This window comes from Cuculus canorus, chromosome 37 (genome assembly GCF_017976375.1).
Source record: "Cuculus canorus isolate bCucCan1 chromosome 37, bCucCan1.pri, whole genome shotgun sequence".
Classification (NCBI taxonomy): domain Eukaryota; kingdom Metazoa; phylum Chordata; class Aves; order Cuculiformes; family Cuculidae; genus Cuculus; species Cuculus canorus.
Genome location: NC_071437.1, coordinates 1,022,458 through 1,046,445, shown reverse-complemented (window position 1 = coordinate 1,046,445; position 23,988 = coordinate 1,022,458). Strand labels below are relative to the sequence as shown.

At 56.8% G+C, this 23,988-nt stretch overlaps 2 protein-coding genes across 5 annotated transcripts; both read right to left on the bottom strand.

Moving 5' to 3' along the window:
• Nucleotides 1-1,769: 1,769 nt before the first annotated feature.
• ACTN4 (actinin alpha 4) lies at nt 1,770-23,931 on the bottom strand. Of its 4 annotated transcripts, none has more exons than XM_054052863.1 (22): nt 23,712-23,931; nt 15,161-15,275; nt 14,784-14,903; nt 13,197-13,283; nt 13,029-13,116; nt 12,646-12,724; nt 12,485-12,566; nt 11,666-11,751; nt 10,278-10,370; nt 9,970-10,200; nt 9,259-9,406; nt 8,875-9,025; nt 7,455-7,563; nt 7,237-7,377; nt 6,467-6,649; nt 6,149-6,283; nt 4,947-5,126; nt 4,596-4,742; nt 4,430-4,510; nt 4,178-4,243; nt 3,601-3,759; nt 1,770-3,226 (listed from the first exon to the last, which is right to left on the bottom strand). In XM_054052863.1, the coding sequence occupies exons 1-22, from the start codon at nt 23,844-23,846 to the stop codon at nt 3,068-3,070; spliced, it is 2,775 nt and encodes a 924-aa protein (XP_053908838.1). In that variant the 5' UTR covers nt 23,847-23,931; the 3' UTR covers nt 1,770-3,067. The 4 variants fall into 4 exon arrangements, with proteins under 4 accessions (XP_053908838.1, XP_053908837.1, XP_053908839.1 ...); XM_054052862.1 differs by lacking the exon at nt 11,666-11,751 and adding an exon at nt 12,143-12,228 and having other exon boundaries at nt 1,771-3,226; XM_054052864.1 differs by lacking the exons at nt 4,178-4,243; nt 11,666-11,751 and adding an exon at nt 12,143-12,228 and having other exon boundaries at nt 1,774-3,226.
• Nucleotides 16,386-20,378, bottom strand: LOC128850023 (uncharacterized). The gene is made up of 2 exons (XM_054052866.1): nt 18,055-20,378; nt 16,386-17,489 (listed from the first exon to the last, which is right to left on the bottom strand). The coding sequence occupies exons 1-2, from the start codon at nt 18,324-18,326 to the stop codon at nt 16,886-16,888; spliced, it is 876 nt and encodes a 291-aa protein (XP_053908841.1). The 5' UTR covers nt 18,327-20,378; the 3' UTR covers nt 16,386-16,885.
• Nucleotides 23,932-23,988: the final 57 nt, after the last annotated feature.

The window sequence follows — 23,988 nt, the reverse complement described above, 5'->3', positions numbered from 1 at the left end:
TTGGGGGGCAGTGGGGGGGCACTGGGAGGCACTGGGGGGGCACTGGGAGCCATTGAGAGGCAGTGGGGGGCACTGTGAGCCATTGGGGGGCACTGGGGGGGCACTGGGAGCCATTGGGAGGCACTGGGAGCCATGGGAGGGCACTGGGAGCCATTGGGGGGCAGTGGGGGGGCACTGGGAGGCACTGGGAGCCATGGGGGGGGCACTGGGAGCCATTGGGGGGCAGTGGGGGGGCACTGGGAGGCACTGGGGGGGCACTGGGAGCCATTGAGAGGCAGTGGGGGGCACTGTGAGCCATTGGGGGGCACTGGGGGGGCACTGGGAGCCATTGGGAGGCACTGGGAGCCATTGGGGGGGCACTGGGAGCCATTGGGAGCTGTTGGGGGGCACTGGTAGGCATTGAGAGGCACTGGGGGGGGCACTGGGAGCCATTGGGAGGCACTGGGAGCCATTGGGAGGTAGTGAGGGGCACTGGGAGCCATTGGGAGCTATTGGAGGGCACTGGGAGGCATTGAGAGGCACTGGGGGGGCACTGGGAGGCACTGGGAGCCATTGGGAGGCACTGGGAGCCATTGGGGGGCAGTGGGGAGGCACTGGGAGCCATTGAGAGGCAGTGGGGGGGCACTGGGAGCCATTGGGAGGCACTGGGGGGGCACTGGGAGGCACTGGGAGCCATTGGGAGGCACTGGGAGCCATTGGGGGGCAGTGGGGAGGCACTGGGAGCCATTGGGAGGCAGTGGGGGGCACTGGGAGCCATTGGGAGGCAGTGGGGGGGCACTGGGGGGCATTGGGAGCTCGAGAACTATAGCGCCCCCATAGCCCCTTATGATACCCCCATAGCTCTCTATAGCCTCCCTATACCCCCCATAGTCCCCTATAGCCCTTTATAGCCCTCCCATATCCCCCCTATTACCCCCCCATAGTTCCCTATAACCCCCCATAGCCCCACATAGTTCCCTATAGCACCCCCCATAGCTCCCCCATAGCCCCCTTATAATCCCCCTATAATCCCCCCATACCACCCTATAGCGCCCCCCCCCAATCCCCTATAGCCCCCCCAGTCCGTGTCCCCCCTCCGGCCCCGACTCCAATAAAGCTCTTCTCGCCCCAAATCCCAGTTTGTGGGCGTCATTCCCAGTTACGGGGAGGGATTCCCAGTTTGAGAAGGCCATTCCCAGTCTAGGGGGGTCATTCCCAGTTGGGGGGGTCGATTCCCAGTTTGAGATCATTCCCAGTTAGGTAGAGGGATTCCCAGTTTGGGGGGGGTCATTCCCAGTTTGGGGAGAGCCCTTCCCAGTTTCGGGGGTGGCAATTTGAGAGGGTCATTCCCAGTTTGGGGAGAATAATTCCCAATTTGGAGGGATCATTCCCAGTCTGGGGGGGGGGCACTCCCAGTTTGAGGTCATTCCCATTTTGGAGGGGTCCTTCCCAGCTTGGGGTGGATCATTCCCAGTTCGGAGGGGCCATTCCCGGCAGGAAGGAGGGCGCCATCTCCCTCGTTATCCGTTTAATTCCAAGAGGACAGAGCCGCGAAGGTGCCGGGAGCGTCGGGAACCCTCGGAATTCCGGGGAAGCGGAGAAGAGCCGCCATTTCCCTTCCCTTTCCCTCAGATTTTGATCCCGCCGAGATGGGAAAAGGGGGGAAAAAAAAATCCCACCTGAATCCCCCCCCCCCCCCCCGGGGATCGGGAATTCCCCTGGAGCGCCAGGAATTCCCAGCGATTCCTCGGAATGTGCTGAAAAAATAGGGATTCTTTTCAAAAATACTTGGGATCTGCGGGGGGGGGGAGGCGGCTCCGGAGAAACGGGAAAAACCTGTTCCCAAAGAACGCATTGCATAGGTCGGAGGCGGAAAAACCCGGATCGGGGGCAGCCGCGGCGCTTCCCGGCGGGAATGTGGCGCTTCCTGACAGGAACGTGGGGCTTCCTGGGGGGAATTTGGTGCTTCCTGGTGGGAATGTAGTGTTTCTTGGTGGGAAAATGGTGTTTCCCATTGGGAATGTGGTGTTTCCTGACAGGAATCTGCTGTTCCCTGACCGGAATGAGGCATTTCCTGACAGGAATGTAGTGTTTCCCGTCAGGGATGTGGTGTTTCCTGACAGGAAAATGGTGTTTCTCACCTGGAATGTGGTCTTTCCTGACGGGAATGTGGCATTTCCTGGTGGGAATGTAGTGTTTCCTGACAGGAAAACGGTGTTTCCCAGTGGGAATGTGGTGTTTCCAGGCAGCCACAGCCTTTCCCATCAGGAATGTGGTGTTTCCTGACAGGAATCTCCTCTTTCCCGGCGGGAATGTGGTGTTTCCTGACAGGAGTGAGGCACTTCCCAGCAGGAAGAAGGCATTTCCTGACAGGAACGTAGCGTTTCCTGGTGGGAATGTGGTCTTTCCAGGCAGCCACGGCCTTTCCCATCGGGAATGTGCTGTTTCGTAATGGGAATGAGGCATTTCCTGACAGGAATCCAGTGTTTCTTGGTGGGAATGTGTTTTTTCCAGGCAACCACGGCCTTTTCCATCGGGAATGTGGTGTTTCCTGACAGGAATGAGGCACTTCCCCGTGGGAATGAGGCTTTTCCTGACAGGAATCTGCTGTTTCCTAATGGGAATGTGGTGTTTCCAGGCAACCACTGCCTTTCCCGTCAGGACTGTGGTGTTTCCTGACAAGAATCTCCTCTTTCCCAGCAGGAATGTAGTGCTTCCTGGCAGGAATATGGTGTTTCCTGATGGGAATGAGGCATTTCCTGACAGGAATCTGTTTTTTCCCAGCGGGAATGAGGCACTTCCCAGTGGAAACACGATCTTTCCCGGCAGCCGTGGTGTTTCCCGTCAGGAACGCGGTGTTTCCTGACAGGAATGAGGCACTTCCCGGTGGGAACACCATCTTTCCTGGCAGCTGTGGCGCTTCCCGGTGGGAATGTGGTGTTTCCCGATAGGAACGTGGTGCTTCCCGGTGGGAATGTGGCACTTCCCGGTGGGAATGCGGTGCTGGCGGTGCTTCCCGTCGGGAAGGGGCGAGCCGGTGCGGGTGGATGCGGAGCGTGGCAAGGAGGGATCCGGGAATGCCGGGAGCTCAGAGGTCGCTCTCGCCGTAGAGCGCCGTGGAGAAGGATTTGTAATCCAAAGCACCCGGAATGGCGTCCGGGCCCTGGTACGGAGCCATCCGAGCGATGCAGTATTCCGCCTGTTCCGGCGGCAGCTCCCGACGCAGCTCCTCCGCCGTGATGTAGTTCTGGAGTGGGAAGGAACCGCGGTCCGGGCGGATCAGCGTCCGCAGCGCTCCGAGCGCTTCCCAAACCCTTTCCCAATGGATCCCGATTCCTCCAGGCCCTTTCCAAACCATGTCAGGTCCTTCCCAAATGGATCCCAATCGCTCCAGCCCTTCCCAAATGGATCCGGATTCATCCAGACCTTTTCCAAACCACTCCAGGTCCTTCCCACATGGCTCCCAATGAATCCATGTGTTTCCCAATCCATTCCCAATCGCTCCCAGCCCTTCCCAAATGGATCTCGATTGCTCCAAGTTTCTTCCCTGGTCCCTCCAGGCCCTTCTTGAACCGCTCCGGATCCCTCTGTTCCCTTCCCATCCCGATCCCGATCGCTCACCTTGTCTCCGGCCAAGACTTTGAAGGAGGCGATGACCTGGTCGGCTGTATCCGTGTCGGTGGTTTCCCGGGACATGAAGTCGATGAAGGCCTGGAAGGTGACGATCCCGCTGTTGTTGGGATCCACCAGGCTCATGATCCGGTTGAATTCCGCGTCGCCCTGGAAGGAGCAGGAACGTGGTCAGTGCCGGAGCTTTCCCGGCTTCCTTAATTCAATGGGAATTTCCCTAATCCTCAGGGATCGCCGGGATGTGAACGAGGCACTTGGGGTCTTTCCCAGCCTCTGGGATCGTTCACAGCCTTTAGGATCGTTCCCAACTTCTGGGATCGTTTCTAGACTTCAGGATCATTCCCAGCCTCCGGGATCGGTCCCAGGCTTCAGGATTGTTCCCTCTGGGATCATTCCCAGGTTTCAGGATCGTTCCTAGCCTTCAGGACCGTTCCCAACCTCTGGGATTGTTCCCAGCCTTCGGGATCGTTCCCAGCCTCCCAAGCTCCCCCCTGGAATTCTGCCGTGCCAAGAGAAAGATCAGAAAAGGAAGGAAAAACCCAAGCAGCGGGAATAGCGGAGAGCGTACCAGGCTGCATCCGGCGGAGACAAGGAGAGCTCGGAAGTCATCCGTGTCCACACCTCCCGTGCGCTTCTACTCCGAGAGGAGGAAGAGGAGGGAGAGGAGAGAGAGACGGAAGGCGCACGCGGAGCAGGAGAGGAAGGGAAAAATCCCAGAGGAAGGGAAGAAAGAGGCAGAGATTCCATTAAAGAAGGCCTTTCCGGCAGCCGGCAGTGGGAAAATCCAGTGGGATGAGAGACCGCGGGATGAATCCGGTACCTGCCGGTCATTTTCCACATCGTATCCCAAACTGATGAGACAGGCTTTGAATTCCTCCGGGCCCAGCGCTCCGCCGTGGTCCTACGGAAAAAGGGGAAGACAAGGAGTTAAATCCGGAGGAAGGGTGGAAAAGCCGCATCCCGGGAAACAAAACGATCCGATGTACCTTATCGAAGTGGTTGAAGGAAGCGCGGAATTCCTGCATCTGCTCCTGACTGATTCCTTTGGCGTCGCGCGTCAGGATCTGGTTTTCCACCTCGTTGATGGTTCGGGCGATGGTGGTGAGAAGCTGCTCCCATCCCACCCGGATGTGCTGCGGAGCGATCCCACGGATTCGGAGTCAGGTCGGAAGCAGCTCCCGATCCCGGGTTCTCCCTTTGGATCCCACCAACTCCCTGATTCCCAGAGGAGGGACCCAACGGTCTCCAGATGGGATTGGGAGTCAATTCGGAAGCGGGTCCCGATCCCGGGTTCTCCCTTTGGATCCCACCACCTCCCGGATTCCCAGATTCCGCACCTCCATGGTGAAGTTGGTGTGTTTGTTGTCGAAGATGAGGGCCTCCTGGATGAGCTGATGCTGCTGCTCCAGGAGATCCAGGTTGGGTTTGTATTCCACGATGCTCCGCTCGTATTCCTTGAGGTGGCTGAGCTGATCCTCCAGCGTTCCGTTCATCTCGATGGAGATGCGCCCGATCTCCTGGAAAGCGGGAAAGCAAGGACGGATCAGGGCGAACGACAGCACCGGGAAGGCGCTCGGACACCCCCGTGAGCTCCAGGATGCCTTTATCTGTGGATTCACGGCTTTCCGTGACTTTTGGACAACGTAGACACATGGAATCCATTGGGTTGGAAAAGAGCATTGGAATCGTGGGATCCGAGCAGAAAGAGCAAATCCAACTGGATCCAACCAGAAGGATCAAGTCCAGCTGGAAGGATGGAATCCAATCCGGAAGATTCAGTCCAACTGGAAAGATTGAATCCGATTGAATCAAGTCCAACCAGAAGGATCAAGTTCAACCGGAACGAGTCCAACCAGAAGGATCAAGTTCAACCGGAACGAGTCCAGCCGGAAAGATCAAGTCCGACTGGATTGAGTCTGACCAGAGAGATTGAGTCCAATGGAATCAAGTCCAACCCGAAAGATCAAATCCAACCAGACCGAGTCCAACCGGATCAAATCCAACCAGAAAAACCCAAGTCCAAGTGGAAAGATTGAGTCCAAAGGGATGAAGTCCAGATCAGAAAGGTCGAATCCAACTGGATCGAGTCTAACCAGAAGGATCGAGTCCAACCAGAAAGATCGATTCCAACCGGATCAAGTCCAGGCAGAAGGATCAAGTTCAACTGGATCAAGTCCAAAAGGAAAGATTGAGCCCAACGGGATCAAGTCCAGATCAGAAAGTCCAATTGGATCAAGTCTAACCAGAAGGATCAAGTCCACATGGAAAAAGCGAGACCAAGTGGATCAAGTCAGAATGGAAAGATCCCGACCAACTGGATCATGTCTAACCAGACTGAGTCCAAGCAGCAGGATCGAGTCCAAACGGATCGAGTCCAAACGGATTGAGTCCAATTCCAAAGATCGAGTCCAAGTGGATCAAGTCCAAGCAGCAGGACCAAGTCCAACCGGATCGAGTCCAACAGCTGCAGCTCCAGAGGGAGCTCCCAGGACCTTTCCCGGCGCTCCGGGCGGCGTTCCGGCCTACCCGTCATGCTCACCTCCATCTTGGTCTGGATCCAGGGCCCCACGATGTTGGCTTGTCCGGCAAACTGCCGCCGGAGATGCTCGTTTGATTGCTGCCGGCTCTGCTCATCCAGCAGCGCGCGGTCCCGCTTCGGCACCAACTGCTGGACCTGCCGGGAGAGCGGGAATGCTGTCGGAAAACCCTTTGGAGCACGAGGAAGCCGAGGGATTCGGGAAGCCAAAATTCATGGCTACTACTGGGAAACCCACAGCATCGCAGCACAATGGGAGCAGCCGATGCTCCAGGGGTCATTCCGGCAGCGAGAATTCCCAGTGCCGGAGGTGGCGCTTACCCGTTCCCACTTGGAATTGATGATCTGGGGGGTGACGGAGGTGTAGGGGTTGTTCCCGGAGAGTTGGATGCCATGGACGTCAGCGATGCGCTGCGCCTCCCGCTGGATCCCCAGGATGGCCTCGCGCTCCTTGTCGGCATCCGGAAGGGTCGATTTGAACTGGTCGTGAGCCGTGATGAGGCCCTGGAGGACGGAGAAGGATTAGAGCCGGATTGGAGCCGGGATCAGGGTTAGAACTGAGATCTGCGTGGGAGCCGGGAGCCCAGATCGAGGTTAGGGCTGGGATTTAGGGCCGGGATCCAGGTTAGAGCTGGGATTTGGGGCCGGGATCCAGGTTAGAGCTGGGATTTAGGGCCGGGATCCAGGTTAGAGCTGGGATTTGGGGCCGGGATCCAGGTTAGAGCTGGGATCCAGATTAGAATCGGGAGTCAGATTAGGGACTGGGATCTGGATTAGGGACCGAGATTTGGATTAGGGGCCAAGTTCAAAGCTGGGATTTGAAGCCAGGATCCAGGATAGAGCCAAGATCCGGATTAGGACTGGGATCCAGATTAGGGACCAAATTTAGAGCTGGGATTCGGATTAGGTTCGCATCAGAGCCAAGACTCGGACTAGAGACGGGATCTGGATTAAAACCAGGATAACGAGTAGAACTGAGATCCCGGTTGAAGCTGGGACAGAGCCGGGATTCGGATCAGAGCTGGCGCAGATCCCTGATCCGGATTAGAGCCCGGATCCAGATTAGATCCAGATTTTCCCGCCATTCCCACCTGGATCTCCTCGATGGTGTGGACGATGAACATGTCCTGCAGGTCCTCCATTGCGCTTTCCATCCAGTTGTTGAACGGCGCCGCCCGCTTGGCGTATTCCAAGTGGAGCTCATCGATCGTCTCCAGCTGCTTCTCCGTTTTCTGGAAGAGGTCGGGAAGCGTTAGGAGAGCGCAATTCCCACCGGGAAAGCCTCCCCGATCCCACCCGGCGGCCTCACCTCCAGCGCTTGGCGTCGGCTGTGGGTCAACGAGCCCAGAACGTCCCACTGGTCGCAGATCTTCTGGCATCGGGCGTTGACGCTTGGAGAGTCGTAATAATCCAACTCGCTGCGTCGGGAACACGGAAAGGAACATCAGGAGCCGCTCCGGGATCAGGGAATCCCAAATTCCAGCTCTGAGAGCCCTTTGGAGCAGCTCCAGCCGCATCCTGACTCCAAAAAGCCTTCGTAGTAGCACCGGGTGTATCCTGACTTCCAGCACCCTCCGGAGCAGGATCAGCCTCATCCCGACTCCCAGCACCCTCCGGAGCAGGATCAGCCTCATCCCAACTCCCAGTGCCCTCCGGAGCAGGATCAGCCTCATCCCAACTCCCAGCACCCTCCGGAGCAGGATCAGCCTCATCCCGACTCCCAGCGCCCTCCGGAGCAGGATCAGCCTCATCCCAACTCCCAGTGCCCTCCGGAGCAGGATCAGCCTCATCCCAACTCCCAGCACCCTCCGGAGCAGGATCAGCCTCATCCCAACTCCCAGTGCCCTCCGGAGCAGGATCAGCTGGAACCCGACTCCCAGCACCCTCTGGAGCAGGATCAGCCTCATTCTGACTCCCAGCACCCTCTGGAGCAGGATGAGCCTCATCCCAACTCCCAGCGCCCTTCGGAGCAGGATCAGCCTCATCCTGACTCCCAGCACCCTCCGGAGCAGGATCAGCCTCATCTCGACTCCCAGCACCCTCCGGAGGAGGATCAGCCGCATCCTGACTCCCAGCGCCCTTCGGAGCAGGATCAGCCTCATCCTGACTCCCAGCACCCTCCGGAGCAGGATCAGCCGCATCCTGACTCCCAGCGCCCTTCGGAGCAGGATCAGCCTCATCCTGACTCCCAGCACCCTCTGGAGCAGGATCAGCCTCATCCCGACTCCCAGCACCCTCCGGAGGAGGATCAGCCTCATCCTGACTCCCAGCACCCTCTGGAGCAGGATCAGCCTCATCCCGACTCCCAGCACCCTCCGGAGCAGGATCAGCCTCATCCTGACTCCCAGCACCCTCCGGAGCAGGATCAGCCTCATCCCGACTCCCAGCACCCTCCGGAGCAGGATCAGCTGCATCCTGACTCCCAGCGCCCTTCGGAGCGGCACCGGCACTCGGCATTCTGGCCTGCCGGCATAAGAACTCCATTGACAGCTCCGTCTCTCCGTGTACTAATTGTGTGGAAGTTTATCCGCGCGGGAGCCAGGAACGCGGACAATGCCGACATTCTTGGCCAACCGGAGGGGGAAGGGACGCCCGGAACAATGGGAGCTCTGTGCTGATGCCGGGAGGCGATGCCGTGGCCCAGATTTGGCCCGGAGAGCTCGGAAACCACGGGGTTTTTGTTACAGAAAGGTTGGGAAAAGGTGGGAAAAGCGGGAACATCTCCGTACTTGAGCTCCTGAGCGATGGCGGCGATTTGCTCCACGCGGTCCTGGTGCGCCGCCAGGTCGCTCTCGAAGGCCTCGTGCTTCCGGAGGAGAGCTTTGACGTCGGAAAGAGTGGCGGATCCGTAGTCTTTCTGCGTCAGCATCGCCTCCTTCCCTGGAAAAGCCCAGTGGGATCATCACCTTCCCAGCGGAGTCTTATCCCGCCCCAGATCCCCCCAGGGGGAAGCGGGATGGTCCCAGATTTCCCCCTTTCCCAAGCTTCTACGCATCCCAACGTCCCGGAATAACAGGAATCACACCCCAGCACAGCTTCATCCCTCTCCATATTCCCTATATTCCCAGATTTCCCAGAAGAGCCTCTCCGGCGCTGCGTTCCCGCTCCGGTACCTTCCGTCCAGGCCTCGTGGATGGACGCTTTCTGCCGGAATTTCTCGGCGAGGTGGTCGAGGCGCTCCAGGCGCCTGATCTCCGTCAGCAGCCATTCCTCGTAGCCCTTTTCCGCCTGCTCCAAGTGCTGCCAACCTGTATTGATGTCCTGGAACAGTGGAAAAGTGGGAATTCCAGGACCAGCCTTGCTCTGGGAATCCCTCTTCTGGGAATTCCGGGACCCCCCCCGGAGCCATTCTGGGAATTCTTGTGCCAGGAGCCCTGTTGTGGGAATCTTGTGTGCCCCTGGAGCCGCGCTGGGAATCCCTGCTCTGGGAATTCCTGCTCTGGGAATCCCTATTCTGGGAATCCTGAGAATCCCGGGACCCCCCTGGATCCATTCTGGGAATCCCTGTTCTGAGAATCCCTGCTCTGGGAATCCTGAGAATCCTAGGACTCTCCTGGATCTATTCTGGGAATCCCTGTTCGGGGAATCCCTGCTCTGGGAATCCCGTTTCCCACTAAAACTGTTCCCAGAATCCCTGTTCTGGGAATTCCGTGCCCCGCCGGAGCTCTTCCACCAATCCCCGCTCCTGGAATCCCGTCCATTCCACGAATCCCATCTCCCACCAGCGTCGCACCCGATTCCCTGCGGGGAACTGAGCGGCTCCAGCCTCTCCGCTCCCATTCCGACGGCGGCTTCCCCCTTCCCTCCCAGCATTCCTGGCTCACCGAGACCATTTTCCCTTCGGAAGGCATGAATGCCGGGCGGTTGCTGAGCCGGAGTTTGGTTTGGAGCGTGTTGAAGTTGATTTCCAACTGGCATTTTTCCTGGACTTTGGGAGGTTTATGGACACGCCGGTAATCCCGGAAATCCTCCAACTTCTGCTGCATCTCTTGGATCGTCTTCTGGGGGCTCCGGTCTTCCAGCCATGGAATCGTCCGCTTGATCCACTCCAGGAGCTGCGGGAAGACGGGATCGGAGATGGAGGACGGAGGTGGGAGGAGGGAAGCGGGATGGAGCGGGAGCGGATCCTTACGTCGGAAGCGAGTTTCTCGTAGTCTTCCATGAGGAGTTCATTCTCCTGGTTGACGGCCAAGACTTTGCAGATCCGGTTCGCCGCCGTCTCCGCCTGGAAAAGAGGGATTCAGGAGTGAAAAAGCGGAAGGAGAAGGGATTCGGGGGTGGAAAAGCGGGAGGAAAAGGGATTCGAGGTGGAAAGGCAGGGATTCAATCATGGAAAAGTGGGAGGAGAAGGGATTCAGAGCCCTGGAGAAGCTGCCGAGCGCCCCAGCCCGCATGGATCCATCCCACGCGGAGCTGTCCTGCTGCTCCGAGTGGCCTTTCTGGGATTTACGGACACTGGGAAAACAGCCTGGCCTTAAACCTCTGGAAAACCGGGCTCCCTGAGCCCATCCCAGGAAATTCCAGCTCTGTTCACAGATCAATCCTTGCCACCGGCATCCCGGATTCAGCAAACTTGGATTCCGAGAGCAGCTCCGGTGTTTTTCTTTCCCTGCTCTGCACGGATGGGGACGGATAAAGCCAATCCCATTCCGGCTGCTGTTTTTTTGGGGATTATTCCCTTTCCCTAAGCAGCAGCTTCCACTCTTCTGCTTTTCCAGGAGGGAATGTGAAGAGGAGGCAGGAAAAACCGGGACTGAGCACCTTGGGAAGCAGCACGGAAAGACTCTGAGAGGAGGAGGCGGAAGGCAGACGCCGATGGAAAGAGCTGAGATGGGTCCGGAAAGATCGGGAAGAGGGAAAACTGCTTCCCAGAGGGGAAAGGGAAAAGGAAAAGAGGGAAAATCTCAGTATCCGGGGTCTGAAATCCGAGGAAAAGGCAGGAAGAGACAGGATGCGGTGCCAGTCACTCCTCGGCTGCCTCCGAGCTCCCAGAGTTCATCCGGGCTGGAACGACAGCCCAAATCCCTTGGGATTCACAGCCGAGGAAATCTGAGCTTCAGATCCCGGGCGGTGCCACAGGTGGGATTCATCCCTTTGGATGCGTTACTCCAGAGGCTCCTCAAATCCCTCCATTAGCACAAAGGGATAAATTCCCGCCTGCGCTTTGGATCCGCAGCCGGGAATTTGGGAAGGAAAAAAAAGGAAAAGCGCTGAGCAGAGAGGTGGAAGCGCCATCCCAATGGATTCCAGGCCTGGCTGTGAACGCCGGACGAAGGAATCTCCCTATGGAAGGGTTTGGCCTGGGATAAACCCACGGAATTTGCCTCCATGAGCCCGGCTGCATCCCAAATCCAGGAATAAAACCCAGGATAAAACCTGGAACGATTCATCCAGCGCAGCAGCCAGGCCTGGAATCTCCTCTTGGAAAAGAGGAGCCAAAGCCATTCCCAGCTTTCCCGCTTGCAGAAGCCGTGCGGCGGCGCCCAAGCCCTTCGGAATTCCGAAGGCGGGAACGCTCACCTTCTGAGCCCCGGAAAAAGCATGGTAGAAGCAGGACACGTAGGTCATGATGGCCTTCTCATCCGGCCGGAGCGTCCCTACGATGTCTGCGCGGAAAGAAAAGCGGGAAGAGCGTCAGGAAGCGGCAAAGCCATTCCCAAATTCCGGCAGAGAAGAAGGAGGAGCCTGGAATCCAAACCGGAGCTGACGAACGGGGTTAATTTGCGGCTACGCTTCCCGGTTTTTTTTTGTTTCCCCTCTTTTGGGAAGCGCTCAGGCTTCGTTTGGGACCCGAGCTTCCCGGAAGCTCCCGCCTGGATCCCTTCGGCATCACATTCCGAGATTTGGGAAGCCCAAGTGGCCTTTTTTAACCCCGTTTTGCCCGGACGGGGTCTGGAAATCCAAGAAAACATGCGGCTGCAAGAGAAGTAGCGTGAATGCAGGATGTTCCGGGATGTTCCGGTCGGGAATGTTACGGATCTCAGCCGCTTCCGGTACCTTCTGAGCCCCGGAAAAGGCATGGTAGAAGCTGGAGACGTAGGTCATGATGGCTTTTTCATCGGGACGAGCTGTGTTGACGATGTCTGGAAGTGAACAATAAGGATCAGACCGAGTGGGAAGAGATCCGGAGGCTCTGGAATGAGCCCGGATCCAACCACATGCCTAGGAGCCGGCGGCTTTGCTCCAAGCCCGAATTCCAGCTCTTAAAACCTGGATAAATCGACCTGTCCGGGGAAAAGAAGGTGGTAAAGAGAATCTTGGGATGCGCAAGCGCTTCCGGAAGGAGCGGAGATTCCGTGGGAGGCCCCGGAGGCGGTCGGATGCGCTCGGAACGCTTACCCTCGGCATCCAACATCTTGGGAATGTCCAGGTATTTCTCGGCCACCTCGAAGGCGTTGTTGAGGTTCGTGACGGGATCGTCCTGGAGGGAGAGGAGGACGTGGGATCCCGGGATGGACGGGCGGCATTCCCGATGGGAAAAAGCAGCGGAGAAGAGTTACCTTCCGGAGTTTGTCGTACTCGATCAGCTCCGGCCGATGCCGGTGGATCAGGGCGTTGAAGGCGAGGCCGTCCTTCCAGCTGCGGGAAAGCGGGAAGAGGGAGATCCCAGGGATGGAATCCCACAGCGAATCCACAGGAAGAAGAATCCCAAATCCCTTCTCCTCCCGCTTTTCCACTCCTGAATCCCTGTTTTTCCACCCCCAAATCCCTTCTCCTCCTGCTTTTCCACCCTGAATCCCTTCACCACCTGCTTTCCCACCCTCGAATCCCTTCTCCTTCTGCTTCTCCACCCCTGGAATCCCTTTTCCTCCCGCTTTTCTACTCCTGAATCCCTGTTTTTCCACCCCCAAGCCCCTTCTCCTCCCCTTTTCCATGGAATCACCTGATGTGGAAGTTCTGGACGTTGACGTTCTTGTAGGGTGCGGTTTTCCGTTGGCACCAGAGCAGGAGCCCCTCCTTCGCCGACGTCTCTGCCGAGGGAGACGGCAGCTCCTGATCCGATCGGAGCACCAGAGCACGGCTCCCGGCGTCCGATCCCGCTTTTCCTTACCTTCCACCGAGATATCCTGGATGGCGAAGCGCAGGATGATGGTCCAGATCATCCCCAGCGTCATCTTCGCGTTCCCGTCCACGATCTCTGAAATCCAAAGGGAAAACGTTCAGCTCCTTCCCAGGATTTTCCCTCCGGGAGCCCACGGGATGGTGCAGACGGTAGCAAATGCTTCCGGAATTCCATCCTTTCCCATCAGGACCAGCACCCCGAGCCCAGCCTCGCGCTTGCACGTTGCTCCCTGTGCGCATCGGAACGTCGGAAGCCAGAGATGATCCCATAACTCCTTCCTTTGGGCTTCCAGGCCCGAATAAATTGGGAAGTGGAGCCGGCATCCTCCGGATCCGAACCGCGGCGCATCTTGTGCCGCATCCTGAGCTGATGTGAGAGCGCCTTAAAGCGGAAGCATCCCAAAGAATTCCCATCCTGGGAATGCTAGAAGGAGCCTCTGTGCCAGAGCAGATGCTACATCCCTTGTTTTCCAGCGATCCAAGGGGTTTTTTGGGATGAAGACACTCTGGGAGCAGCTCTATTCCGCGTGGGCCGGGATCGCTGTGCCCTGCCAGCCGGGATTTGACTGCGGCACCAGTCGGAACACGCTCCGGTTTGGGGAACGGGCAGGGAAGCGACGCCAAACTTCAAAGCCGGAACATCAAACCGAGCCACCGGATTCCCAAACCGGCTCCGCAAGACGAGCCGCTCCCGGAAAACCCTTTGGAGCCGCCCGCGGGCGAGGAAATCCGAAGGTGCCAGAGCAGGGAATCCTCTAGCAGGGAAGAGCTCGGAGCCCTCGAAGCGAGGGAATTCAATCCGGTGTTTATCCCGCTTCCCTTTGCCTCCCAGTGGCGCTGCGTCCTCTGTCTGGAGTTTGCAACGGGAATTCTCCGAAGGCAATTCCAAGTGCGCCATTCCTGGAGGAAAAGGCGGCATTCCGATCTCTTTGTGACTGGAGCTGAAGGATTTTTCCTGCCTGGACAGGTTGGATTGGTGGGAATGGAGCAAAGGCAGCTGGGAGTTGGCTCTGGAGAATCCGTGACTGCAGAAAATCGGACCATTCTGACTGTGGAAAATTGGGGATCCGCGTCTAATGGGATGGAATTTCGGGATTCAAGCCATGGCACTTTTCCTGGCAGCCGGAACACTCGGCGAGGCTCAAAGTGAGGAGCAGGTGGAACGATTCGGAACGCTGCGTATCCGAATAGTTGGATTTTTGGGAGCCAGAGGCCTGGAATGCCGTGGGATGGCTCCTGCGGCCTGACCGGAGCGCGGGATTCGCTTGGGAGAAGCCTCACTTTATCCAGGTTCTTTCCTGACGATCCCGGCTCGGGGCACTGGTTCTTTCCCGACGTTCCAGCACAAACACATTGCGCAACGGCTTTTCCGGAAGCGACCTTGGAGCGGAGCTGGAGCCGCCTGTGACCTCTGAGCTCCAACACGGAGTGTGTGCAGCAATTCCTGCCCGCACGGAGCAGGATCCAGAGGATCTCGGGGTGTGTGGGAAGCAGCTGGGATGTCCCCGCTCCCGGCACGATGCCGGAATCCCCGGAGAAGGCAGTGCTGGGGAGTGTTCTGGAGTTCCGGACTCACCTTCGGCTCCGATGGAAACCAATTTGACGCCTTTGCTGGCGATGAAATCCAAGGCTTTGTTCACGTTGTTGATTTTATGGACTCGCATTTTCCCTCGCTCCGGCTTCGGCAACCGCTCCCCTGGGAAAAGCGGAGAAAAGCAGGATTAGAGCTTTTTCTTTAGGAATAAGAGCAGGAAAACATGGGAAAAAGAGATCCATAGGATAAAACGCTTCCCTTGAGGCACTAAAACCCAACAACACCCCCCAACCATCCCTAAATGCCACCTCCCAGGGTGAAATTCCACACACTGGGAATAACAGAGGCACATGGAATGGGGAGAAGGAGAGGCAGGGAAGATGGGAACGGTTTGGGAAAGCTCCGGAGCGAGGACGGACCTGAAATGACCTCCAGGAGCAGCATCAGCTTGAGGCCATCCCGGAAATCCTCGTCGATGTTCTCGATCTGCGTGCCGGCTTTCCGGAGGTGGGAATTGCACCAAGCCGTGAACGTCTGGAAGGAAAAGGAGGAAAAGGCTCCGAGCGGAGATTCCCAAACTCTGGAGAAACCGCCCCCTCGCCCACAAGCTCATCCCCGGAATCTGGGATTTGGAGAGGAATAATCCCTGCCAGCCTCGATTCCGGGAATCCAACGACAGGTGGAACCTCCGCTCGCGTTCCGTCTGGGAATGCTGGAGAGCCCGGAGGTCACAGACTGACCGGAAATGGGATATTCTACCCAAAACCTTCTCAGAAATGCCTCAAACCCACGAGTGTCCCCTCAACCCTTCTCAAATTTCACCTCAAACTCACCAAAATCGTGATATTTTACCCCAAACTCCCTCGCAGACTCCCTAAAATGCGATATTTTACCTCCAAATCCCTCACAGACACCTCAAAACCACAACTTTCAACTCAGATCTTCTCTTATTTCCCCTCAAACTCCCCCAAACTGTGATTTTCACCCCAAACTCCCTCAGACTCCCCAAAATGCAATATTTTACCTCAAATCCCCTCACAAACACCTGAAAACCACAACTTTCATCTCAAATCTTCTTAAGTTTCACCTCAAGTTCCCCAAAACTGTGATTTTTACTCTAAACTCCTTCACAGACTCCCCAAAACTGTGACTTTTATCCCAAATCCCCTCACAGACTCCCCAAAATGCGCTATTTTACCCCAAATCTCCACACAAAAACCTCAAAACCACAACTTTTACCTCAGATCTTCTCATATTTCCCCTCAAACTCCCCAAAACTGTGACTTTTACCCCAAACTCCCTCACAGACTCCCCCGAAATGCGATATTTTACCTCCAAATCCCTCACAAACACCTCAAAGCCACAACTTTCATCTCAAACCTTCTCAAGTTTCACCTCAAGTTCCCCAAAACTGTGATTTTTACTCTAAACTCCTTCACAGACTCCCCAAAACTGTGATTTTTACCCCAAATCCCCTCACAAACACCTCAAAACCACAACTTTCAACTCAGATCTTCTCATATTTCCCCTCAAACTCCCCTAAACTGTGACTTTTACCCCAAACTCCCTCACAGACTCCCTAAAATGTGATATTTTACCCCAAATCCCTCATAAACACCTCAAAACCACAACTTTCACCTCAGATATTCTCATATTTCCCCTCAAACTCCCCCAAACTGTGATTTTCACCCCAAACTCCCTCTCAGACTCCCCAAAATGTGATATTTTACCCCAAATCCCCTCACAAACACCTCAAAACCACAACTTTCACCTCAGATCTCCTCACGTTTCCCCCCAAACTGCGTTTTCTTTACCCCAAACTCCCTCACAGACTCCCCCAAAATGGGGTATTTCACCACCAATCCCCTCAAAACCACAACTTTCCCCTCAAATTTCCCCGCAGACTCCCCAGAATTCGATATTTTACCCCAAATCCTCTCACAAACGCCTCAAAACCACAACTTTCACCTCAAGTCTTCTCAAATTCCGCCTCAAACTGCCCCCAAAAATATTGTTTTTACCCCAAATCCCTTTAGGGACTCACAGAAAATGTGATTTTTGTCTACGAGTCCCTCAAAATGTGACATTTTGCCCCAAATTCCCCCCCAGACTCCTCAAAATGCGCTATTTTACCCCAAATCCCCTCACAAACGCCTCAAAGGGGCGTCGGAACGCAAACGGAATGAGATTGACTGTAACCACAACCACGTTCCCAAGGGAATCGCGGCGGCTCCGGTTTGATCCCGGCGAAGGCACCGGGATAACGGCACCCGGAGCAGCTCGGAAACAGCCCCATTCCCTCCCCTGGGGTATGGGGATTTGGGATTCCAGGTGATCCCGGTGGCTCGTCGCGGGGCCGGCTCGGCATTCCGGCGGCACAGAGCGCGGCGATGGCCGTATAAGGGAAACCCATCGGCGACGAGGGCGTTCCCGGGTGGTTTATCAACCCCTGACGCCATCGGAGAAGCCGGAATGCCGTGTTCCCGGCACTGCGTGCCTCTGCCAGGCGTGGCCGGGCGGTGGCTCCGGTGCCGATCCCGGTGCGAGTCCTGGCACGTGGGAAAGGCGAGGCCGAATCCCACCCGGCGTGGCCAAAAAAACACCCGGAGACGGAAAAAAAAAACGGGATAAAACTGCCTGGAAAGGAATTCTTGCCGCTTTTGGAGGGATTCGAGCTTTCCAAGGACGCTGCTGCTCCCTCCCAGCACTCGGAGACACTGGTCCCCCTCATTCCTTGTTTCCGGAACGCTACGGGAAGAGCCGAGGAGTTAAAACCGGCATCGGGAAGCAACAAAACCCCCGAAATCCTCCTTTTTTCCCCCAAACCCACAGATCCCTTCTGATTCCCAGGCACTCCCGCCAGCTCTTTCCCTGTCCTGGAGCATTTCTGCCCTCCAGAGCCGGGATGCTCGGAGCTCGTTGGCCAAATCCCACCCGAAGGAGGTTGGGATGAGGGGGATTTTCCATCGGGATGAGCCGAGCAGAGCTGGCGGCAACGCATTCCCAACAAACGTGACTATAAAAAGGCAATTCCGCACGTGCCTCTGGAATTTCCTTCCCACAGAGGCGCCGGAGAAATGCTCTTCCAGGCATTGTATCCCCACCGGCTCCGGTGGGAAGGCAGCTCCGTGCCGGTTCCGAGCCAAAATCCCCTCAGAACAGCTCTCCCAAGCCCCGAAATCCCGATCCCAGCAGGATCCCAATCCTTTTTCCCCACCAACGCTGGGAAAAGTGGGACTGGGGGACACATTCCGGGGCAAAATCCCGCTCCCAGTGAATCCCAGTTTGGAGGGATTTGGGGATTCACCCGTACTCTGGGATCCCTGAAACCAGTTGAGGCTCCGGAACGCTGGCTGGACACCAGGATGAGGGGTTTTTCCTTCCCTTTCCTCGCTGTAGGTGGGATCGGGAATGATCCCAGTTTGATTTTTTTCTTTCTTTTCCAGCTGCTGCGGATTTTATCCCAAAGGGAAAACCCAATCGGAATATTTTCCACTCTCCCAGGAGACATTTCTGGGCAGAATCCTCTCTGGATTTTTCCATGAAGTCACCGTCGGCAGGGATCGATCCCCCAAAAAATCCCATACGGGAACCTTTATGTGAAAAACAACCGGAATTATGGGTTGTTTTAACCTAAAATAGAATTTCTGGGGAGGAACAAGTCCAGAAAAAGCCACTGGCTGCTCCGGAGCGGATCCAATCGGATCCCATGGGAGCATCTCGCTGCCTTTGGGCTCAATTCCAGGGTTTTGAGGCAAAGGACCCGGCCTGGGAGCAGGGAAAGGGACAACGAGGGCCCCAAGGCTCCGGAAGAGCCCGATGTTCCCGGCTGGAATCATCCCTGCACTCCAAGTTATCCCACTGGGAAGACTCCACAGATCCTCAAAGCTCAACAAAGCCATCAGAGACGCAGCTGTATTATCCCAATAATTAGTGGGATCACTAATTATGTACACTAACGGCTCAGCAGCCACTTTTCCTTCGGGAAGCGGCAGCTCCGGAGGGAGAATATCCCAAAAAACGAGAAGAAATGAAACTTTTTCCTCTGGAAAAGGGATGTGGAGGTGGAATTGTGCCCACGGTTCGTTAGGACGGCATCATTTAAGGCCGGGCTTTGCTTTCCAAGGTGGCAACGCATCCGGAATGCCGGGACCAGTGCCGCTCGTTGGGTTTTTCCAGCCCTTTCCGTCTTGGCACAGTTGGGTTCTCTCTAATTCGCTGCTACCGGATGGGCCGGGGGAGGCCGGAGCGTGGAGATTCCCGGCATTCCTTGCCCTTATTAGGCTGTCGGCTCGATCCGTTGGGAAGCAAGCGGCTAATCGTGGCAAGAAGCAGCCGGAGAAGCCACAGGAAAGCCATGCCTCGGTCCGGAATACCACGGCAGAGCTTTGTCCGGGTCTGGAATGTCGTAGCAAAGCTCTGGAATGTCATAGCAAAGCTTCATCCAGGTCTGGAATGTCATGGCAAAGCTTTGTCCGGGTCTGGAACGTCGTGGCAAAGCTTCGCCGGGGTCCGCAATGCCACAATTCCAGAGCCCACTCTGATTTTGGAGATCTGGGAATGGGGGGGCAAAGGGAAAATCCCTCTCGCTCCGTGTCTGAGCCGGGGCGATGCCGTTGGCTCCGGAGTCTCGGTTCTCCGGGGCGATAAGGGCACAGGTGAGTCAGGGCTGGTGCCGCACCTGCATTCCTCCGAGGGATTCCGTAGCCGGCACACCTCTCCTCCAGCCGGGCGGTGCCGGCTGCGCGGCTCGGAGTTCGGCACATCGGGATATTCCCTCGAGATGAGCTTTTCCAGCGGTTCCTCCATCTCTCTCAGCTCATCCCGCAGCTCCCGGCACAAAACGGGAGCTCTGGGATGAGCCCAGCTCCGTAAAAATCATGGAAACCAAGCAGGAATTCTGCTGTATCCATTGGTTTCCTTCCCTAAAACCAAGCGCCGCCGCTTCCCAGCCCGAGAGGCTCGGATAAACGTCCCCAAAATCCAGGAAAAGCAGGAATATCCCCAATCCACGTCCCCAAAAGCCAGGAAAAGCAGGAATATCCCCAATCCACGTCCCCAAAATCCAGGAAAAGCAGGAATATCCCCAATCCAAAGAGGCAGGAACGAACTCTCCGATATAGCATCGCCTCCTCCGGGTCCCAAATCCACACAAGAGAAGATTTCTTCCTAAAATCTCTCTTTGATCTCCTCAAATCCCTTTAAAATTCCCCAAAAAGGTGATTTTTTACCCCAAGTTCCCTCACAAACTCCACCAAAAGGTGAATTTTACCTCAAATCCCCTCACAAACTCCCCCAAAACGTGAATTTTACCCAAAATCCCTTCACGAACTCTCCTAAATTGTGACTTTTTACCCCAAATCCCCTCGGACTCCCCCAAAAGGTGAATTTTACCTCAAATCCTCTCACAGACTCCCAAAAAATGCGATATTTTATCCCAAAGCCACTTCACAAATCCCCCAGAATGTAACGTTCTACCCCAAATCTTCTCCCAAATACCTCAAAACCACAATTTTCACCTCAAATCTTCCTAAATTTCAACTCAAACACCCCTAAATTGTCTTTTTTCACCCCAAATCCCCTCACAGACTCCCCCAAAAGGTGAATTTTACCTCAAACTCCCTCACAGCCTCCCCAAAAATGTGGTATTTTACCTCAAACTTCCTCACAGAGCCACAGAAAAATGTGATATTTTACCCCAAAACCCCTCACAAATGCCTCCAAACAACTTTCACCACAGATCTTCTCAAATGTCCTCTCAAACTCACCAAAAATGTGATTTTTACCCCAAATTCCCTCACAGACTCCCCAAAACTGTGATTTTACCTCAAAGCCCCGGACAAACTCCCCCAAAATACAATATTTTACCCCAAATTCCTTCACAAATGCCTCAAAACAGTAACTTTCACCTCAAATCTTCTCCAATTCCGCCCAAAAATGCGATTTTGACCGCAAACTCCCCACAACCTCCCCCAAAAAAGCCACTTTTACACCAAATCATCTCCAATCCCACGGGAACTCCAGGGAATCGGGGTTGTGTTGATCCCAAGGGAAGGCGAGTCCTGCTTCGCAGGGTCGGATGTTTTTCCCTTTGGAAAGAAACCAGGAATTCCGGGCAGCCTCGTTAAGGCGCCGAGGTCGTTAGGCAGCACCGGAATCCAACGGCACAATTCTGTGGCACGAGACGATGCCAGCATCGAATCCGTGGGGTGAGCGACTCCCAATCCCGGCTCATTCCCAGATCCAAGGGCTCCTTCCTGGCTCCTTCCCAGCTCCAAGAACTTCTTCCCTGGCTCCTTCCCGGCTCTGAGAGCTCCTTCCCAGATCCAAGGGCTCCTTCCCGGCTCCTTCCCAGATCCAAGAACTTCTTCCCTGGCTCCTTCCCGGCTCCGAGAGCTCCTTCCCAGATCCAAGGGCTCCTTCCCGGCTCCTTCCCAGCTCCAAGAACTTCTTCCCTGGCTCCTTCCCAGCTCCGAGAGCTCCTTCCCAGATCCAAGGGCTCCTTCCCGGCTCCTTCCCAGATCCAAGAGCTTCTTCCCTGGCTCCTTCCTGGCTCCGAGAGCTCATTCCCAGATCCAAGGGCTCCTTCCCGGCTCCTTCCCAGCTCCAAGAACTTCTTCCCTGGCTCCTTCCCAGCTCCGAGGGCTCCTTCCCGGCTCCGAGAGCTCCTTCCCAGCTCCGAGAGCTCCTTCCCAGCTCCCTCACAGCTCCTTCCCAGCTCCGAGGGCTCCTTCCCACCCTCAAGCACTCCTAGTTTTCCCACATCGGAAGCCGGGATCCCGGCGTATCCATGCAAGGTCACGCACTGGCAATGCCTTTTACTCCCGGAGCGTTTGTCGGCGCCGGGAAGGACAAGACGGACACCAGGAAGGACAGGACAGACAGATGCCGGATCTCGGATCCTGCTGTTCCAGCCTCATCGCTGAGATTCCAGAGCAAAAACCCCACGGACCGGATGCATCCCAGCTCCGAGCAGGAGCGCTGCCGCCTCTCCGAAGGGGACCGGGATGTTTGTGCCGGGAAATTCTGCCAGGAAAACCGGAGCGGGCCGCTATTTCCATTCCCAACGGTGCCTGTTCCCTTCTCCATGGATCACGGCTTCCTTGGAGCCTCATCCCTACTTTTTGGGGAAGGCGGATCGCCAATCCCTGGCGGCGGTTCCGGATAAGGAAACAAGGGGACCGGGAATGGGGGAGCGAAGGAAAAGAGGGTTTGATCCCAAATATCCTGCCCGGAGCAGCTGGAATTCCTAACGGCTGGCTCAGTCGGCGCTCGGAAGCGCGGGATGCGAGCCACGGCGCTTCCAGACTAAACAGCTCCGCGCCTGCCAAATCCCGCTCCGAGTATTCCAGATCCACGTGGGAAAGGCTCCGGAAACTCGGCTCTGGATCCAAACACCCACGGAGCCGCGAGCAAACAGACCCAAAAGCTCATTAAAAGGCAATTAAGAGTGGAAAACCAGGCATTCTGCCTGCGGATTTGTTCGGATGGGGCTGGAAAACCCTCTGGAAACACGGCTCCAGCTGCTCCGGATCCAAACCCCCCCCAAGATCCGCCCCCCAATAAACCCAAAAGCTCGTTAAAACTGAGCTGGAAGCGGAAAAGCCAACATTCCGTCTGCTCCGGGGAGGAAGAGGAAGGAGAAAACTAGGAACGTGCTTCCTTTACCCCAAATCCTGCCTTTTAGCAGGAATTTGGTGCCCCCAAACCCCACATTCCGGGTCAAAACTACGGCACGACAGCTTCTCCATTCCCGCTTCCGCCTCCCAATCCGGACTCCGAACCCTGCTCCTAATTAACCTGTAATTAATTAAACACAAACAAGCGGGCAGATGCCTCAGCGCGCTTCCATTATGAACCGGGAAAGACGGAGTCCGGTTGGGATTCACCGGCAGATCCCGGAATTCCAGAGCGGAGCAGGTGGATCCCCATGGATCCCAGCTCCCCCCCCACCTTTCCCTTCCCTCTCCTTCCTCTTTCTCCCTTCCTCCTCCTCATTTCCCCATTCCTGAGGCTCTGACACTCTCACGTCCCCGGAAAAAGGTCAAAACCGGAATATTTCAGAATCCGGGGAGACCTTCGGAGCAATGAGTGGCCACTGAACCCCCCAAAACCCCTCCCTGAACACCGCCCCCCCCCAAGTCCCCTCCTCTCCAACTCAGACTCCCCCAAACTGGGAGCCTGAACCCCAAAACTGGGACCCTGAGCCCCAAACTGGGACCCCTGACCTCTCAGTCCCCCCTCAAACCCCAGGCTCAGCCCCCAAAGCCCCCCCAAACCCCACATCCTGACCCCCCAAACCCTAACCCTGACCCCCCGAGCCCCCTCCTCTAACTCAGCCCCCTCCAAACCCCACGTCCTGATCTCTGTCCCCCCAAACTCCCTCAACTCCTCATCTCCAACTCAGACGCCCCAAACTCCACCTCCTCACCTCTGACACCCCCCAACTTCCCTCTCCTCCCTCTCAGCCCCCTCCTCCCCAACTCAGCCCCCCTCAAACCCTCTCCCCTCCCTCTCAGACCCCCCCAAACTCCCTTCCTGACCCCTCAGCCCCCTCCTCTCCAACTCAGCCTCCACCAAACCCCCTCCTCTCCCTCTCAGCCCCCCCAAACTCCCTCCCTGACCTCTCAGCCTCCTCCCTCCCAACTCAGACCCCCCCAAACCCCTCCTTCCCCAACTCAATCCCCCCCAAACCCCCTCCTCTCCAACTCAGCCCCCCCAAACCCCCTCCTCCTCGACTCAGTCGCCCCCAAACCCCCTCCTCTCCCTCTCAGCCCCCCCAAACCCACTCCCTGGCCCCTCAGCCCCCTCCTCTCCCTCTCAGCCCCCCCCCAAACTCGCTCCCTGGCCTCTCAGCCCCCTTCCCCCCCAACTCAGTCCCGCCCAAAACCCCTCCTCTCCCTCTCAGACCCCCCCAAACCCCCTCCTTGGCCTCTCAGCCCCCTTCCTCCCCAACTCAGACCCCCCCACCTTGCGCTGCTGCTTCTCCCAGGCGGGGTCGAGCAGGAGGTCGCGGTCCCAGTCGTCCTCCTGGGCCATGTAGTCCCCGTTGGGGCCGGGCCCGCAGGGGCAGGGCTGCCCGCCGGCGCTGTGGTAATCCACCATGGCGGCCCCCACCGCGCCCGCTCCGCTCTGCGCGCTCCGAACCGCGATCGGCACCGCCCCGGGCCCGCCCCGCCCCCCACGTGACCGGGACACGCCCACGCACGTGACATCCCGCACCCGCCCTCCTGCGAACACCACGTGA

What these genes read in the sequence shown, in the direction of transcription:
- LOC128850023 (XM_054052866.1), bottom strand. Translation starts at nt 18,326, where the DNA reads ATGGGATTTTTTGGGGGATCGATCCCTGCCGACGGTGACTTCATGGAA. An exon ending in CTGGTTTCAGGGATCCCAGA is followed by an intron (nt 17,490 to 18,054) that starts GTACGGGTGAAT and finishes CTCTTCCCGTAG; the next exon opens with CGTTCCGGAAACAAGGAATG.
- ACTN4 (XM_054052863.1), bottom strand. Translation starts at nt 23,846, where the DNA reads ATGGTGGATTACCACAGCGCCGGCGGGCAGCCCTGCCCCTGCGGGCCC. An exon ending in CCACGAGGCCTGGACGGAAG is followed by an intron (nt 9,026 to 9,258) that starts GTACCGGAGCGG and finishes GGGCTTTTCCAG; the next exon opens with GGAAGGAGGCGATGCTGACG. An exon ending in GCCATCGCTCAGGAGCTCAA is followed by an intron (nt 7,564 to 8,874) that starts GTACGGAGATGT and finishes TTCCCGACGCAG; the next exon opens with CGAGTTGGATTATTACGACT.